Here is a 17,657-nt window from a genome sequence, read left to right as displayed (position 1 = left end):
CTAAACTGCAGGGCTGTTAGATAAGTAAGCCTGTATTGATTTAAGCAACTAAGTTTTTGGTAATTTGTTACAGCAGCGATGTGAAACTAATACAGGGAGAAATGGTGATTTTTTTTCAACTGGCTTGCAGATCTGAAATATGCCATGTACTTAATTGATGGGCTGCCTATATTTAAATTTCTAGGTTGAAAGTCATTTTCTGGAAATAATCATCTAAGTTCTTATCTTTTTTCCTCTGATTCTTTTCTTTAACCTTTTTTATTCTAGTTTCCAGAAGATTTCTTGAGCTATTTTCCCCCTACAAACTTTGTTGAATAATTAACTTATAGCATTATATTTGTACCTTAATTTTCTTTTCTCTCATACCTCATAAAATGCTGTTTTGGTTTCAGAGATGCATTATCTTATCATATCTCTCTAAGGATCTTAAAGATGTTTTAAAAGTTTCCTTCTGTTTCCCGTATTGTCTGTATCCTTTCAGATTTTATTTTGTTATCTGTTTGGATTTCTATTTTTTTATTTTCATCTTTTTTGAAATTTTACAGCTATTCCTTAAATATCTAGTAAGCCTAGGATTTCTGTTCATATTGAAGAATAAAGATTAAAACAGTGATATAAAGCTCAAGCTCACTGTGTTTTCATAAGAGGATCAGATTTTTCCATTGGAAAATTCTCAAACATCTATAGAATAAAGGCACTAATGAAGATAAGATCAGAAATCAATGAAATTGAAAACAAATGTGCACTATAGGAAAGCAACAAGGCCAAAATTAGTTCTTTGAAAGGATTAATAAAATTGAAAAGCTTTAGACTGACTAAGTAAAAAGAGAAAACTCAAATAGTAGGAGAGAAAGTGGAAACATCCTACAGATGGCAAAAATAATAAGAGGATATTAAGAACAAATACTTATGTCAAAGTAATTAACATTTTTTGTTTTCCTTGAAAGACACAATTTACCAAACTCATGAAAGAGGAAATAGACAATCTGAATGATTCTATAACAATTTTGAGAAATTGCATCTATGTTAGTCTGCTCTAGCTGCCCTAATAGAATACCACAGACTTGGTAACTTAAAGAACAAAACTTTGTTTTCTCACAGTTGTGGAGGCCTGAAGTCCAAGACCAAGGTGCTGTTCGTGTTGGTTTCTGGTGAGGCTTCTCTTTCTGGCTTGTAGATGGCTGCCTTCTCACTGTGTCCTCACATAGCCTTTGTGCATGCATGGAGAGAAAGATCCTTCTGGTGTCTCTTCCTCTTCTTATAAGGGTAACACTCTTATTGGACTAGGGTCCCATCCTTATGACCTCACTTAAACTTAATTTCCTCCCCAAAGGCCCCATCTCCAAACACAGTCACATTGGGGCTTAAGGCTTCAACATAGCACCCAGGAAAAAAATAGAGTCTGAAATGAAGACTTCACTGGATGCACTTAACTACGTTAATTATACAAACTGAAGCACAGAGAAAAAAAGGTTGGAAAAAAAAAAACCCAACAGGGGACTTCCTGGTGGTCCAGTGGTTAAGACTGTGCCCTTCCAATGCAGGGGGCATGGGTTTGATGTCTGGTCAGGGAATTAAGATCCTGCATGCCTCACTGTGTGGCCTAAGAAGAAAACCCCAACATTGTGACCTGTAGAACAATCTCAAGCTATCTAACATAGATGCAGTTGGAGTCCCAGAAGGAAAGATGGGCAGAAGAAAAAAACATTTGAATAAATAATGATGGATTATTATCCAAATTGATGAAAACTATAAATGAACACATTCAGAAATTCAGCAAACCCAAACAGAATCAAGAAAGGAAGGACAATGGGAAGGGAAGAACAAGGAGGGAGGGAGGAAAGCAACCCCACTGACTGCTGAAAACCAGTGATAAAGATAATATTTTAAAAACAGCCAGAGGAAAAAGACACATTACATATAGGAGAACAAATATAAAATGATTAGAACATGTTCCCTTCTCCTTTATTTTCTGCAAGATTATGTGTAAGATTTGTGTGATTGCTTCCTTAAATCTTTGATATAATATACTTGTGAAGCCATTTGAGTCTGGAGTTTTTCTTTGTGAGATTTTTCATTACAAATTCAATTTCTTTAATTGCCATAAGGTATTTACCTTTGGTAGCCACCTAAGAGGAATTAAAATGTATCCACAGACTTGTATGCAATTTTCATAGCAGCTTTTTTCCATAATAGCTCAAATCTTTAAACAAGGCAATACACACACACACACACACACACACACACACACACACACACACACACACACAATGCAATACTACTCAGCAATAATATGCAGTGATCTTGGATATTTCACAGAAAACTTATGTTGAGCAAAAAAAGCCGGATACAGGGGCCTTCCCTGGTGGCGCAGTGGTTGAGAGTCCGCCTGCCGATGCGGGGGACACGGGTTCGTGCCCCGGTCCGGGAAGATCCCACATGCCGCGGAGCGACTGGGCCCGTGAGCCATGGCTGCTGAGCCTGCGCGTCCGGAGCCTGTGCTCCGCAACGGGAGAGGCCACAGCAGTGAGAGGCCCGCATACCGCAAAAAAAAAAAAAAAAAAAAGCCGGATACAAAAGAGTACATAATGTTATGATTCCATTCTTATGAAATTCTAGACCAGGCAAAGCTAATTTATAACTAACTAGTCTATAGTTACAGAAAGCAGATCAGTGTTGCCTAATGCCAATGGTGGGATATTTTTGCATGGAGTTGTAGGGATCAACAATAAAGTAGCACAAAGAAACATTTTGGGAGTGATCTAAATATTATACATTTTAATTGTAATGGAGGTTACATGGATGTATGCATTTTTCAAAATTCTTTGAACTGTGACTTAAAATGGTAATTTTTTACATAGTAATTATGTAGTAAATTATACCTCAATATAGCTGATTTAAATAGAAAACTCATTTATATTTCTATTTACTAGGAAGAAACAATAGAAAAGGACATGTTAAAAATACATTTGCAGTTTAAACACTTAAAACATACTATACAATAGGAACAAAAATCATCAAGTATCCTGTGATAAATCTAATGAAAGATTGTCCAAGATCTCTAACAAACAGTACCAAAGGAAATTTTAAAAGATCTAAATTAATGGAGAAATATACTATTTTTATGGGTTCAAAGATATAACATTGTAAAGATGTTAGTTACTCAAATTGATCAATATATGTCATCTAATCCTAATCAAAGTTCCAGTAGGTTTTTGCAAAATTTGACAATCTGATTCCTAAAACTTAAAGGGAAATGTAAAAGGATAAAAATAGTGATGAGCAACTCAAAGAGGAAAACAAAGCTGGAGTATGTAAACTATAACATATTAAGGTTTAAAATAAAGGTACAGTTATTGAAACTGTATGGTATTGTCAAAAGAACAGAAAATTACACCAAAGGAACAGAACTGAGTGTCCAGAAACAGACCTACATCCTGACATATATGGTCACTTGAATATATGGCTAGATGGTACTGAAATGTAGCAGGAAACAGAGTCTTTTAAAGTAACTGGTTCTGGATCAACTGGAAATTCATGTGAAAAAAAAAACACCTCAATTTATTACCTCACCTAAAACACAAAAATCAATTCAAGGTAGATCATAGACTTAAATGTGAAAGTAAAGAAGTATGACATTCAGAAGGTAAAATAAAAGACCATCTTTTTACTTTGGGGTAGGTTAAAAATTTCTTAGATAAGATTAAAATGCATAAATAAGGGCTTCCCTGGTGGCGCAGTGGTTGAGAAGTCCGCCTGCCAATGCAGGGGACGTGGGTTCGTGCCTCCGTCTGGGAGGATCCCGCATGCTGTGGAGCGGCTGGGCCCGTGAGCCGTGGCCACTGAGCCTGCATGTCCGGAGCCTGTGCTCCGCAACGGAAGAGGCCACAACAGTGAGAGGCCCACGTACCACAAAAAAAAAAAAAAAAAAAAAAAAAAAAGCATAAATAATTGACTTTACTAACATTAAAGCATCATAATAAAAAGCATTAAAATGGTGCACACTGTTTTGTCTTATCTGACAAAAGCTCTACATCATAACAATAAAATATTAATAAAAATGCCATCAAATCAATATCAGTAAAATCAGTTAAAAATACCAACTCCCAAATAAAAATTGAGCAGAAGACTTGAACATTTGCTTCACAAAAGAATATATCCAGATTGCCAACAAGCAGTTGATCAGCATCATTTTTCATCAAGGAAATGAAAATTAAAATCACAAGATACAACTACATGCCCACCAGAATTTCTACGTTTAAAAGTATTGACAATACTCAATATACAGTAGTACTAAAGAATACTAAATTCTTTAGTAAGAATGTGAATTACTGGAACATTCATACACTTCTGTTCAGAGTGAAAATAGGGACAACCACTTTGGAAAACTACTTGACAATATCTACTAAAGTCGACTCAGCAATTCCACTCCCAGTTCTATATCAAGTATACCCAAAGATATTTAAAAAGATTTCATATTATCTTGATTTAATAATATACCACATAATTTACACAAACAGAAAAGGACTCAAATGTCCATCAGAAGTAGAATGGATAAATTTTGGTTTATGTTATACAATAGAATATTACACAGCAAAGAAAAACATTACTACTATATGTTGAACAACATGGATGAATCTTACAGACAGCGTCAAGTGGAGGAAGGTAGAAAGTGCACATATTGATTATTCCATTCAAATGAAGTTCAAAAATAGGCAAAACTTATCTAGAGAGGTAGAAGTAGGATACTGTTTATATTGGGGAGGCAAATGACTGGGAAGGAGTTAAGACATTACTCTGGGTTACTAGCAATGTTCTGTATCTTGATTTGTACATTGGTTATAGAGGTGTATAGATTTGTAAAAAAAAAAATTATCAATCCATACACTTAAGAGCTGTGCAGTTTACTGTATGTGTCTTTTACTTTAACAAAAAGATTAAGGAACACAAATTAGTTGCACATATGACTTGGAAAAAACAGGCCATAATTATAACTATTATATTAATATTGGAACTGTAAATGAAGGCATAATTACAGGTATTTTTTAAAGGAATTGTGATAAAATGGATATAGGAGATAAGGAAGGAGAAGGAAGAGTCTAAGATAATTCAGACTTCAAACCTGGATGATTGTGAAACCTTTATAATTAAAAATCAGAACAAGATTTACTGAGTAAGGACTTGTGTTTCAAGCAATGATCATTAATTGTGTTTTGAAAATAATAGGTTTCAATTTAAAACACCTAAATGTAAAATATTTATGCTCAAGTCTTCTATGAATCTTTAGAATAATGTATCTTAAAAGTCATTATTATGAATAAAAATCAGTTTTAAACAATTACATAGAATTTTAAAATTCAGACATTAAAAATTACCACAAATCTCATAGCTTTGAATCCCTCTCAACACTGATGATACATTAAAGACAATGTAAAATTATATCTGATTTTGGAATTCCTGGGGTAAACTACACGTGAGCATGATATATCCTTTTTATATCTGACTGGCCTCAAGTTGTTAGTAATTTGTTAAATATTTTTGTATCTATGTCCTTGAGGGACATTTGGTCTATTATCTTTTTTTTGTAATCTTGTAAGATTCTATTATCAAAGTTATTCTGGCTTTATAAAATGATTTAGGAAGTATTCCTTCCTCTATTTTTGAAAGTTACTATGTCATCTTCTTTCAATTTTAGTAATTTTTTTAAGGATTTGTCCATTTCATTTAGGTTGTCAAATTCATTGACATAAGTTTTAAATTATGTGCTCTTTAGTCATTTAATGTGTGCACATTCCCTAATGACATCCCCTTCATCATTCCTGGTATTGAACATTTATATTTTTTCATTTTTTTAACTTAAATCTATTAAGGTATCAATTTTTTTATCTTTTAAAAGACCAGATTTCAGTTTGTTGAGTTCTCTATTGGTTTTGTATTTTTATTTCATTGACTTCTGCTTATATCTTTTTTATTCCTTTTTCTACTTATTTTTTAATTCTCAGTTTTTTTAGCTTCCTAAGCAATGTGTTTTCTTCTAAGCATAGATTTAGGTGCATCCCACAAATTTTAATACATTCTGTTTTCATTATCATTCAGTTAGAAAACCTTCTGATTTTTCTTATTATTTCCTCTTTGAGCTAGAAATGGATTATTTAATATTCAAGGATTTCCTAAATGTCTTTTTGTTACTATTTTCTATTGTGGTCAAAGAACACACTCTGAATGATTTCAATTATTTGAAATTTTTGAGACTTGTCTTATGGTACAGCATAGGTCCATCTTGGTGAAGGTTCCATGTTCCATTACTTTAAAAGATTGTGGGACTTCCCTGGTGGCACAGTGGTTAAGAATTCGTCTGCCACAAGAATATACAGTGGAGAAAAGACAGCCTCTTCAATGAGTGGTGCTGGGAAAACTGGACAGCTACATGTAAAAGAAAGAAATTAGAACACTCCCTAACACCATACACAAAAATAAACTCAAAATGGATTAAAGACCTAAATGTAAGTCCAGACACTATAAAACTCTTAGAGGAAAACATAGGCAGAACACTCTATGACATCAATCACAGCAAGATCCTTTTTGACCCACCTCCTACAGAAATGGAAATAAAAACAAAAATAAACAAATGGGATCTAATGAAACTTAAAAGCTTTTGCACAGCAAAGGAAACCATAAACAAGACGAAAAGACAACCCTCAGAATGGGAGAAAATATATGCAAATGAAGCAACTGACAAAGGATTAATCTCCAAAATTTACAAGCAGCTCATGCAGCTCAATGTCAAAAAAGCAAACAGCCCAATTCAAATAATGGGCAGAAGACCTAAATAGACATTTCTCTAAAGAAGATATACAGATTGCCAACAAACACATGGAAGGATGCTCAACATCATTAATATTAGAGAAATGCAAATCAAAACTACAATGAGATATCATCTCACACCAGTCAGAATGGCCATCATCAAAAAATCTACAAACAATAAATGCTGGAGAGGGTGTGGAGAAAAGGGAACCCTCTTGCACAGTTCGTGGGAATGTAAATTGATACAGCCACTATGGAGAACAGTATGGAGGTTCCTTAAATAACTAAAAATAGAGCTACCATATGACCCAGCAATCCCACTACTGGGCATATACCCTGAGAAAACCATAATTGAAAAAGAGTCATGTACCACATTGTTCATTGCAGCTCTATTTACAATAGCCAGGACATGGAATCAACTTAGATGTCTATCAACAGATGAATGGATAAAGAAGATGTGGCACATATATACAATGGAATATTACTCAGCCATAAAAAGAAATGAAACTGAGTTATAGGTGGATAGACCTGGAGTCTGTCATACAGAGTGAAGTAAGTCAGAAGGAGAAAAACAAATACCGTATGCTAACACATATATATGGAATCTAAGAAAAAAAAGTGTCATGAAGAGATTAGTGGTAGGATGCGAGTAAAACACAGACCTACTAGAGCATGGACTTGAGGATATGGGGAGGGGGAAGGGTAAGCTGTGACAAAGTGAGAGAGTGGCATGGACATATATACACTACCAAATGTAAAATAGATAGCTAGTGGGAAGCAGCCACATAGCACAGGGAGATCAGCTCTGTGCTTTGTGACCACCTAGAGGGGTGGGATAGGGAGGGTGGGAGGGAGGGAGATGCAAGAGGGAAGAGACATGGGAACATATGTATATGTATAACTGATTCACTTTGTTGTAAAGCAGAAACTAACACACCATTGTAAAACAGTTATACTCCAATAAAGATGTTAAAAAAATTAAAAATTAAAAAATTTTAAAAATAATATGTTAAAAAAAAGAATGGACTTGAGGATAAGGGGAGGGGGAAGGGTAAGCTGGGACAAAGTGAGAGAGTGGCATGGACAAATATATACCACCAAATGTAAATAGATAGCTAGTGGAAAGCAGCCTTATAGTACAGGGAGATCAGCTCGATGCTCTGTGACCACCTAGAGGGGTGGGATAGGGAGGGTGGGAGGGAGGGAGATGCAAGAGGGAAGAGACATGGGAACATATGTATATGTATAACTGATTCACTTTGTTGTAAAGCAGAAACTAACACACCATTGTAAAACAGTTATACTCCAATAAAGATGTTAAAAAAATTAAAAATTAAAAAATTTTAAAAATAATATGTTAAAAAAAAGAATGGACTTGAGGATAAGGGGAGGGGGAAGGGTAAGCTGGGACAAAGTGAGAGAGTGGCATGGACAAATATATACCACCAAATGTAAATAGATAGCTAGTGGAAAGCAGCCTTATAGTACAGGGAGATCAGCTCGATGCTCTGTGACCACCTAGAGGGGTGGGATAGGGAGGGTGGGAGGGAGAGAGATGCAAGAGGGAAGAGATATGGGGATATATGTATAACATATTCACTTTGTTATAAAGCAGAAACTAACACACCATTGTAAAGCCATTATACTCCAATAAAGATGTTAAAAAAAAAAAAAAAAGAATCTACCTGCCAATGCAGGGGACATGGGTTCGAGCCCTGGTCCGGGAAGATCCCACACGCCACAGAGCAACTAAGCCCATGTGCCACAACTACTGCGCCCACATGCTGCAGGTACTGAAGCCCGTGTGCCCGAGAGCCCATGCTCCGCAACAAGAGAAGCCACCGCATTGACAAGGCTGAGCACCACAAGGAAGAGTAGCCCCCGCTCACTGCAGCTAGAGAAAGCCCACATGCAGCAGCAAAGTCCCAACGCAGCCAAAAATAAATAAAATTTTTAGAAAAGATTGTGTATATTCTACAGTTGTGGGGTATAGTTGTTCTATAAATGTCAATTAGGTTAAGTTCCTTGATAATGTTGTTCAGAACTTTTATCTCCTTACTGATTTGTGTGTGTGTGTACTTGATTCATTAGTTACTCAAAGAGATTTTAAAATCTATTGCCTATTATATGATCAGGCCCCTCAAGATGGCTGCTCTCTTCCTCTTTATATATCCCCTACTGGACCATCCCCTTCCCTAGCCAGATATTCTAATCCTTAGACCAAAACAGCTCCACCTGCTAGTTTATCAAAGAGAAACATCTGCCCTCATTAACCGGAGGGGCTGTGAAGGACCTCTGACGGTTTCCCCGGTAACTGATGAGCCAACCTGATGTTAATTGCCCCTATAAATAGTAGCCTCCTTTTCCCGGAGTAGCAAAGATTAGTGCTGTGTCCTGTTTGCCGTTGGAGGTGAGGTGTGGCTCCAGGCCTTTGGACTTGTAAGATTTCCTATCTATTAAACTATTGATGTCTCTGTTTTCAGGTTCTTTCTTCAGTTTTGCAACTGAGCAATTAAAAGGCTTTCAGGCCTGTGAGGTGGAGCCCAACACCTATGTTTCCCTTTAGTTTTATCAACTTCTGCTCTTTCTTTTGAAGCTCTCTTATTAGATACAAATGCATTTGGCATTGGTATGACTTCTTAATGAAGTGACCTTTTATCAGTGTGAAATAACCTTATTTATATCTGGTAATACTCCTTGTCTTAAAGTCTACTTTGATATTAATATAGACACAGTTTTCTTATGTTTGGTATTTGCATGGTTCTAGAAATCCCATTTGCTTCTTTTATAGAATTTCTATTTATCTTTAAATACTCCATGTCTTCATGCACTATAATCCAACCTATATTTTAAAATCTTTAATGTATTTATAATAGTTGTTTTTAAGTCCTTGATGCTAATTACAGTCACTGGATTCTCAGTGAATTGGTTTGTATTGACTGCATTTTCTTTTGATTATGGATCCCATTTTCCTCCTTTGTATGTCTTGAAATTATATTGTGTATTAGACATTATGTGGAAAAAATTGTGGAGGCTGAAGTTTTAGTTTTAGTTTTGAGAGCGCAAGCCTTTTTTCTCTCCTTAGTACTTCAAGTGAGAGGCTGATTTTTTTTTTTAAATACTCCTAGATTTGAGTTGGGCTTTAGGGTTGGCTGCAGCTTTAATTAGATTGAGTTAACTTGTGACTAACCCAAATTCCAACCTCCCTCTTCACAGCCACCTGTTATATCTTGTCAATGTTGAGTTGGTACACGTGTGGAATGAAGTTTTAGATATTATTGGTTCACCTCTGTACTCAATTCTGTCTGGGCTTCTGGAACCCAAGTACTATAAGAATGTGTTGATTTATGTAAGTTCTGTGTCTTTCCAGCCCCTCCTCTTCTGCTCCTTTTCTAACAAAACTCAGAAGTAAGATTTGGGGGCCGGAGAAGGGATTGTTTGGTTGAGTCATTTAATCTTTCATTTGGGTATCTTTCAGACTCTGGTTCATTCCCCAGCTCATGCTGACTCTTGAGGCCCAGCTGATTTCTCTTCATCTCTTTGAAGTTACTGCTCTATGGCAGGCCAACTCTTCCCTCAGTGTATGCACAGAGCTCACTGTTGGGTAAGGAAGCTGCCACAGCTTTATGCTCACTTATAAAGGGGGGATGTTCCTCTCTGGATTTCAGGTCATCAAGACTTACAGGGAGGGTGGCTTCATGGGCTTGCAAGCTGTGCAGTTGCATAGGACCTACTGATGAGAAGGACCCTATACTAGGTTGAATAGATGTTACCATCTTAGAATTCTTATTTTTTGAACAAGGGACTCTGAATTGTCACAAATTATGTAGTCCTGCTTACTGACATCCACCACTTTTCACTAACCCCACAGAAAAGTAAGATTTTTATTTGGTCTGGGATTTTCATATTGTTACCATAGAAGCATCGGTGTTTTTGCATCCTTCTATATCTTACCAAGGTCATAAGTCTGTTTAATTTATGCCTCACCTCCTTTTAACTTCCCCCCTAGAGAACTCTGGGATTGTATATTGAAATTATCTGAAACTTTCCTATGCAAGTTTCACTTCTTCAATTCCTTTTTCTAATTCCCTTTAGTTGAAATTTGGGTATTTTTAGGGCTTTGTACTAGAAGTGGTTTGACAGCCATTACAAAGGGGAAAAAAAGGTAACATTTAAATTGCTTTAAATCGGCTCCTTTGTATTCTGTGCATTTCAAAATATACTGATAGCTTTCTTCTAGTGAAATTGCTATACTCACTATCCCTGAAGATTATATTGTGAACATTTTTTTTGTCTCTAAGCATTCTGTGCACACCATCTCTTATTTCTTACTCTTCTCAATTTGGCTAGGCCTAGAGCCTGTGTTTTCCATAAAATTTATTGACAGCTTTGTGCATCTTTACTTCTGTACACTTGTTTTTTATAATGATTGTCACATGTGCCCTTTATTTTATTATTGTATTATCTGTTATATATTTACTTATGTTCATCACATTTTAAACAATATTAAGACTGTAAAATATTGTATTCAACCTCAAATGTGTAGTTAATTTTGCAAAACATGGGCTTGTGATTTGTAATCTCAATCATTTTATCTATTGATGTGAAATATGTTCTAGGAAATTAAACTATAATACAGTCTTTTTAGACATGTCATCATCAGAGCATTAGGGTATTATATTAGGATATTCTGAATTCCTGTTATTTTTGCCTTCTTCTCACTGGTTTTTCTTTCTCTAGAAATGGTATTATTATTTTTTAAAATACTTACACATTTCTTTGACATTCGTCTACTCATTTATTCATTAATTTATGCACATCACAGTACTTAATTATGCACTGACCATTGGCCAATCACTACATGAAATTTTGAAATTTCAGCAGTGTTTACACTGCAGTTTTTGTCCTCATAGAGATACAAATCTGTGTTGTTAACATAAAAAATCTTTTGGGGGGCCAAGGAGGGCTTCCTAGAGAAAGTAGCTTTTAATTTGATATTTGAAATAAGAGTTAAATAGGCCAAGAATGAATTGGAGGGAGAGGGCTTGGGGCAGGGGAGCCTTCCAAGCAGAAGGACGAATGTGCACACAGTCTCTAAGGCAAGGAATAACAAGATGTCTTGATTAAAATTAATTTGTCTAATGAAAGAATACATTTTCAACTTACAAAGAAACTACCAGCAAAAATGGGATTATTACTTACTACACTGAAACATTCAAAGATTTAAATTATTTTCACCAGGTCACTACTGTGCCTTTTAAAATATTTCATCAGCAAGAGGAAAATGTTATTATATTACTGGCTCTGAATTTATTGTAGACACCATCCAAGATAGCTCAAAATATCTTGGAACTCTTGATGGAATTGGAAATGAGGATATTTAGCAGGATTCTTATGGAACTTTTCTCCAGGAGCAGTGTATGAGAGGGAGGCCTTTTACAGAATTTGGTTTAGAGGCTCAGAATTTAAACATTGATCTCTATCCCTTTTCAAAGCGCAAGGACTTAACAAAAGTGAATATTTAACAATGTCTTATAGCTCTGAAAATTTTAACTTAAGTCCAGTATCATAATGTATTTAAATAAATTAGGTGTAAGCATCATATAAACAATCTGAATTTATGTTAATGAACAATATTGATTTTACTTCATTAGAAAATGCAAGAACCTCCAAAGAACATTGAAGAATTCTTAAAGCTTCAAAACTTGGTGAGTAGAATATCCTGTTTTATGGGACTTTGATATATGACTGGTGCACATATCAGTCCTCTTCCTTTAGGAAAAAATAACAATTCTTTTTGATTGCTTATAGAATTACTTTGTCAATTTAAAAAGAAATTGTCGAGAGTTTGATTAGAATTACAGTAGCCTTTTGAAATTACTTTTAGAAACTTAGTCCTTTTAAAAAAAATACATTCTAAAATTATATAATGTTAAAGCTATAAAGACTTTATGTGCCACCCTCATCTATCTACCTCCTTAAATGTAATTTTTTACGTTTCAAAATTACCAATATATTTTTTTTCTAATTATGACTAAGATAGTCATTTTAGAAAATTAAAAGAAAGAGATAAGCACTGAAAAGGATAAGCATCCTAATTTTATCATTTATAGATTAATCATATATCTCACTATTTAAAGTAGGGAATTCATAATCTAATCAGGCTGGTAGAATTTCAAGATACTTTATCCACCTCATACTGTAATTCAGTATATTGGACAAGAATTGTGATATCTCAGGTCTGGCATAAAGGCTACCTTTTCATAAACCTTTGTGCATATTGTATAATCTGTTCAAATTCATTTCCATTTTAGCCTTTCCCCACTTTTCCCAAATTCATTTCCATTTTAGCCTCTCCCCACTTTCCCAGTGTCCCTAACAATAGCAACTGATGACCCATAATATAAGGACTATGCTTTCAAATCTGGCTGTCATTCTAATTTGACAGTGTTTGTCTCCAGGGAGTATATATTGTGATCATATCTTATTTTTCTAAGATCTTTGTATTTTTGACACATCCAGATTTTAATGCTGGAAAACTTCTCCAGGTGGTTATGTGTTTTAAGATGTATGTTTATAGGATTTGGAAGAGGGCACTTATGTATCTAAGTAATATTCTCTTTTTCCAAAATGGCAGGGGCATCTAGATCCTGCTGGGAAACTTCTCCAGCATTAAAAGCTGGGTATTATTCAGGTACCTGTTATCATTAGAGAATACAGTGGGTTTAGGAAGCTTTTAAAGGAGGAAAAATGAAAGTAGAATAGACCAATGCAGGTTTAAAATTTCTGATCTGCAGACTTCAGATTTATTCCCATTCAAGCTAAAATCTCAGAATATCTTACCCAAATTCCTCTTAAAGAGTTTCATCCTGTGAAAGTTCCTACTATTCTAGAAAGCATTCTCTTATTCACAAACCTTTAATTGTGTCAGCTATATTTCTTTGTTTTGGTATTAAAAATTTTATTAAAAGATAAATTTAGATTTGCAAATATTAATGTTGTGTTTCCCCTTTCCTTCCCTTCATTTCCCTTTCTTTTCTTCCCTTTCCTTGTTCTCCTTCCCTTCCTGAACAATGTAGTCCTAAGGCCTTTTGGCGGCCAAAACAAGGCAGCATTCACATTGGCAGGGGGAGGGGAATGTTCTGTGGTCACCCAGAGCAGCCTTTCTGAACTCAGCCACTGTGGGGGAAGGATCCATGTGATACCACAGGTGTCGGGGTCCAAGGGGGTGATGATGGTATTCACATGTGGCCTTGGGTGGGGAGATAGTTCAGGAAATGTGGAGGTAGGCTATGGCCTGGTATGAGAAGTCAGAGCCTAAGCAGGATGAGAGGGGCATCCACATAGTGAAGAGTCTGGCAATGGATAGGAGAGATTGGCTACCTGAAAAGATTGATCAAATAATTACATATATTTAAGATAATGGCAGGTAGGTTTTTCACTGTTGGAGGTGGTAGTCATAATATGGAAAGAGAAAACTAGAATGTTTGGAACTGGAATTAGAGTTATCAGTATGAACTTGTGGTTTTAATTGCATAGACTGAGGAACTGTTGTAGACTGAAGGGGACTAAAGACATGATGCTTAAACACAATATGTGATACTGAACTAGCCTTTTGCTATAAAGAGCATTATTGATTTAGTTGATGAAACTTGAGTAAACCCAGAGAATTAGATAGGAACAATGTAACAATGCCAGTTTCCTTATTCTGATGGTTTGTTTTTAGAAAATAAATGCTAAAGTATTCAAGGATGATGGGGTCATCAGTCAAGTAAGCAACTTATTTTCAAATGATAAAAAAGGGTTTTGTAAAGCATCTGAAACTTCTAAAGTTTATGTTTTTTTCACAAATTAAAAAAATGCATTTAATAAAAAATAATGTTATAGAATAAAGCCTCAATTTCAGCTCATTGATTTTTGAGCTCTTCTATTTAAATTCGTTTAAAAAAATGATTTAAGTTTTATTGTCTCACATTTTTTGCAGGATCACTGGCCAAAGGAAATCCATTTTGGGGATAATGATAAATTGTTATGTACTCTGAAGAAAATAAAAGAAGATAGTTCACTTACTTCAATTTATACACATCTATGGGGGAATGTCCCGCGAGTACATGATGCAGCCATGGCCATGGAGTCAAGATTAGCCGAGTGTTCAATTCTTCTGGAAAACCATGTCTCTGAAATATTTGAGTGGAACAGAATAATTTCCAGGACAAGTAAACCTTATTTTTTATATGTGTAAAGTAATTGTCACCTGTGTGTGTCTATCACTGTGTGTGTGTTCTCATAAAGAATGAAATCCTAAAATATAAAATATCAAAACATAGGGCTTCCCTGGTGGTGCAGTGGTTGAGAGTCCGCCTGCCGATGCAGGGGACACGGGTTCGTGCCCCAGTCTAGGAAGATCCCACATGCCGCGGAGCGGCTGGGCCTGTGAGCCATGGCTGCTGAGCCTGCGCGTCCGGGGCCCGTGCTCTGCAACGGGAGAGGCCACAACAGTGGGAGGCCCACGCACCGCAAAAAAAAAAAAAAAATCAAAACATAAATTTATTCTATTTTAAAACCTCTTCATTTTGCAATGGTCCAATTTGGATTTTTAGTTGAAAATGAATATTTGGATTCAAAGAAAGTGTTGCTAGGATAAAGCCTAAAGCAGTTCTGACCTTTGAGCTGGAACAAAGGTAACCAAATATCAGGGAAACAGGGTTGCATCAACTAAGATTGTTACCAGAGACAAGCAAGTCAGCAAGAGTCAGGAGATAAAAACAGTTAAACCTACAACCCAAAGTAAAAGGAGTGAGACTTGAACTGTATGAGCTAAGTTAACCTGTGGGAAGTACCTAGCATTCACTATTGGATAACTGCAGACTGAGTGAAAAGCGTATCTGTAAGTAATGATAATTTTTACTACTTTTCAGTATTTATGTAACCTTTACCTAGTTGTGTTTATTAACAATTTCACAATAGTTTTAGATACTAATGATGATTCTTATCTTTTTCTTTATTTAACGGGCAAACTTGTAACATGTCTTTTTTTTTAACATCTTTATTGGGGTATTATTGCTTTACAATGTTGTGTTGGTTTCTGCTGTCAAACAAAGTGAATCGGCTATGTGCATATGTATATCCTCATATACCTTCCCTCATGCATCTCCCTCCCACCCCTCTAGGTGGTCGCAGAGCACCAAGCTGATCTCCCTGTACCATGCAGCTGCTTCCCACTAGCTATCTATTTTACATTTGGTAGTGTATATAAGTCCTTGCCACGCTCTCACCTCGTCCCAGCTTACCCTTCCCCCTCCCTGTATCCTCAACTCCATCCTCTACATCTGCTTCTTTATTCCTGTCCTGCCCCTAGGTTCATCAGAACCATTTTTTTCTTTTTATTTAGAGTCCATATATATGTGTTAGCATACCGTATTTGCTTTTCCCTTTCTGACTTACTTCACTCTGTATGACAGACTCTAGGTCCATCCACCTCACTACACATAACTCAGTTTTGTTTCTTTTTATGGCTGAGTAATATCCTATTGTATATATGTGCCACATCTTCTTTATCCATTCATCTGTCAATGGACCCTTAGGTTGCTTCCATGTCCTGACTATTGTAAATAGAGCTGCAGAGAACATTGTGGTACATGCCTGTTTTCGAATTATGGTGTTCTCAGGATATATGCCCAGTAGACAGATTCCTGAGTTGTATGGTAGTTCTGTTTTTAGTTTTTTAAGGAACCTCCATATTGTTCTCCATAGTGGCTGTATCAATTTACATTCCCACCAACAGTGCAAGAGGGTTCCCATTTCTCCACACCCTCTCCAGCATTTATTGTTTGTAGATTTATTGATGATGGCCATTCTGACCTGTGTGAGGTAATACCTCATTGTAGGTTTGATTTTCATTTCTCTAATGATTAGTGATGTTGAGCATTCTATCATGTGTTTGTTGGCAATCTGTATATCTTCTTTGGAGAAATGTCTATTTAGGTCTTCTGCACATTTTTGGATTGGGTTGCTTGTTTTTTTGATATTGAGCTGCATGAGCTGTTTGTATATTTTGGGGATTAATCCTTTGTCAGTTGCTTCATTAGCAAATATTTTCTCCCATTCTGAGGGTTGTCTTTTCGTCTTGTTTATGGTATCCTTTGCTGTGCAAAAGCCTTTAAGTTTCATTAGGTCCCATTTTTTAATTTTTGTTTTTATTTCCATTTCTCTAGGAGGTGGGTCAAAATGCATCTTGCTGTGATTTATGTCAGAGTGTTCTGCCTATGTTTTCCTCTAAGAGTTTTGTAGTATCTGGCTTTACATTTAGGTCTTTAATCCATTTTGAGTTTATTTTCTTATGTGGGGTTAGGAAGTGTTCTAATTTCATTCTTTTACATGTAGCTGTCCCATTTTCCCAGAAGCACTTACTAAAGAGGCTGTTTTTTGTCCATTGTATATTCTTGACTCCTTTATCAAAGATAAACCCATGTACACATAGTCACCTTATCTCTAGGCTTTCAATCCTGTTCCGTTGATCTATATTTCTGCTTTTGTGCCACTACCATACTGTATTGATTACTGTAGCTTTGTAGTATAGTCAGAATTCAGGGAGCCTGATTCCTCCAGCTCTGTTTTTCATTCTCAAGATTGCTTTGGCTATTTGGGGTCTTTTGTGTTTCCATACAAATTGTGAAATTTTTGGTTCTATTTCTGTGAAAAATGCCATTGGTAGTTTGATAGGGATTGCATTGAATCTGTAGATTGCTTTGGGTAGTATAGACATTTTCACAATGTTGATTCTTCCAATCCAGGAACATGGTATATCTCTCCATCTGTTTGTATCATCTTTAATTTCTATCATCACTGTCTTA

At 35.7% G+C, this 17,657-nt stretch overlaps 1 protein-coding gene across 1 annotated transcript in view; it reads left to right on the top strand.

Annotated features, from left to right (window-relative positions):
• Positions 1-17,657, top strand: part of FAM227B (family with sequence similarity 227 member B) — a 255,296-nt gene that overhangs the window by 8,445 nt on the left and 229,194 nt on the right. Inside the window, exons 2-3 of the mRNA XM_067029222.1 lie at positions 12,459-12,512; positions 14,789-15,020. Of these exons, the coding sequence (XP_066885323.1) occupies positions 12,462-12,512; positions 14,789-15,020 (283 nt within the window). The 5' untranslated portion in view covers positions 12,459-12,461. The remainder of the gene's footprint in view (positions 1-12,458; positions 12,513-14,788; positions 15,021-17,657) is intronic.

This window comes from Kogia breviceps, chromosome 3 (assembly GCF_026419965.1).
Source record: "Kogia breviceps isolate mKogBre1 chromosome 3, mKogBre1 haplotype 1, whole genome shotgun sequence".
Taxonomy (NCBI): Eukaryota; Metazoa; Chordata; class Mammalia; order Artiodactyla; family Physeteridae; genus Kogia; species Kogia breviceps.
This window is presented reverse-complemented; position numbering and strand designations above follow the sequence as displayed.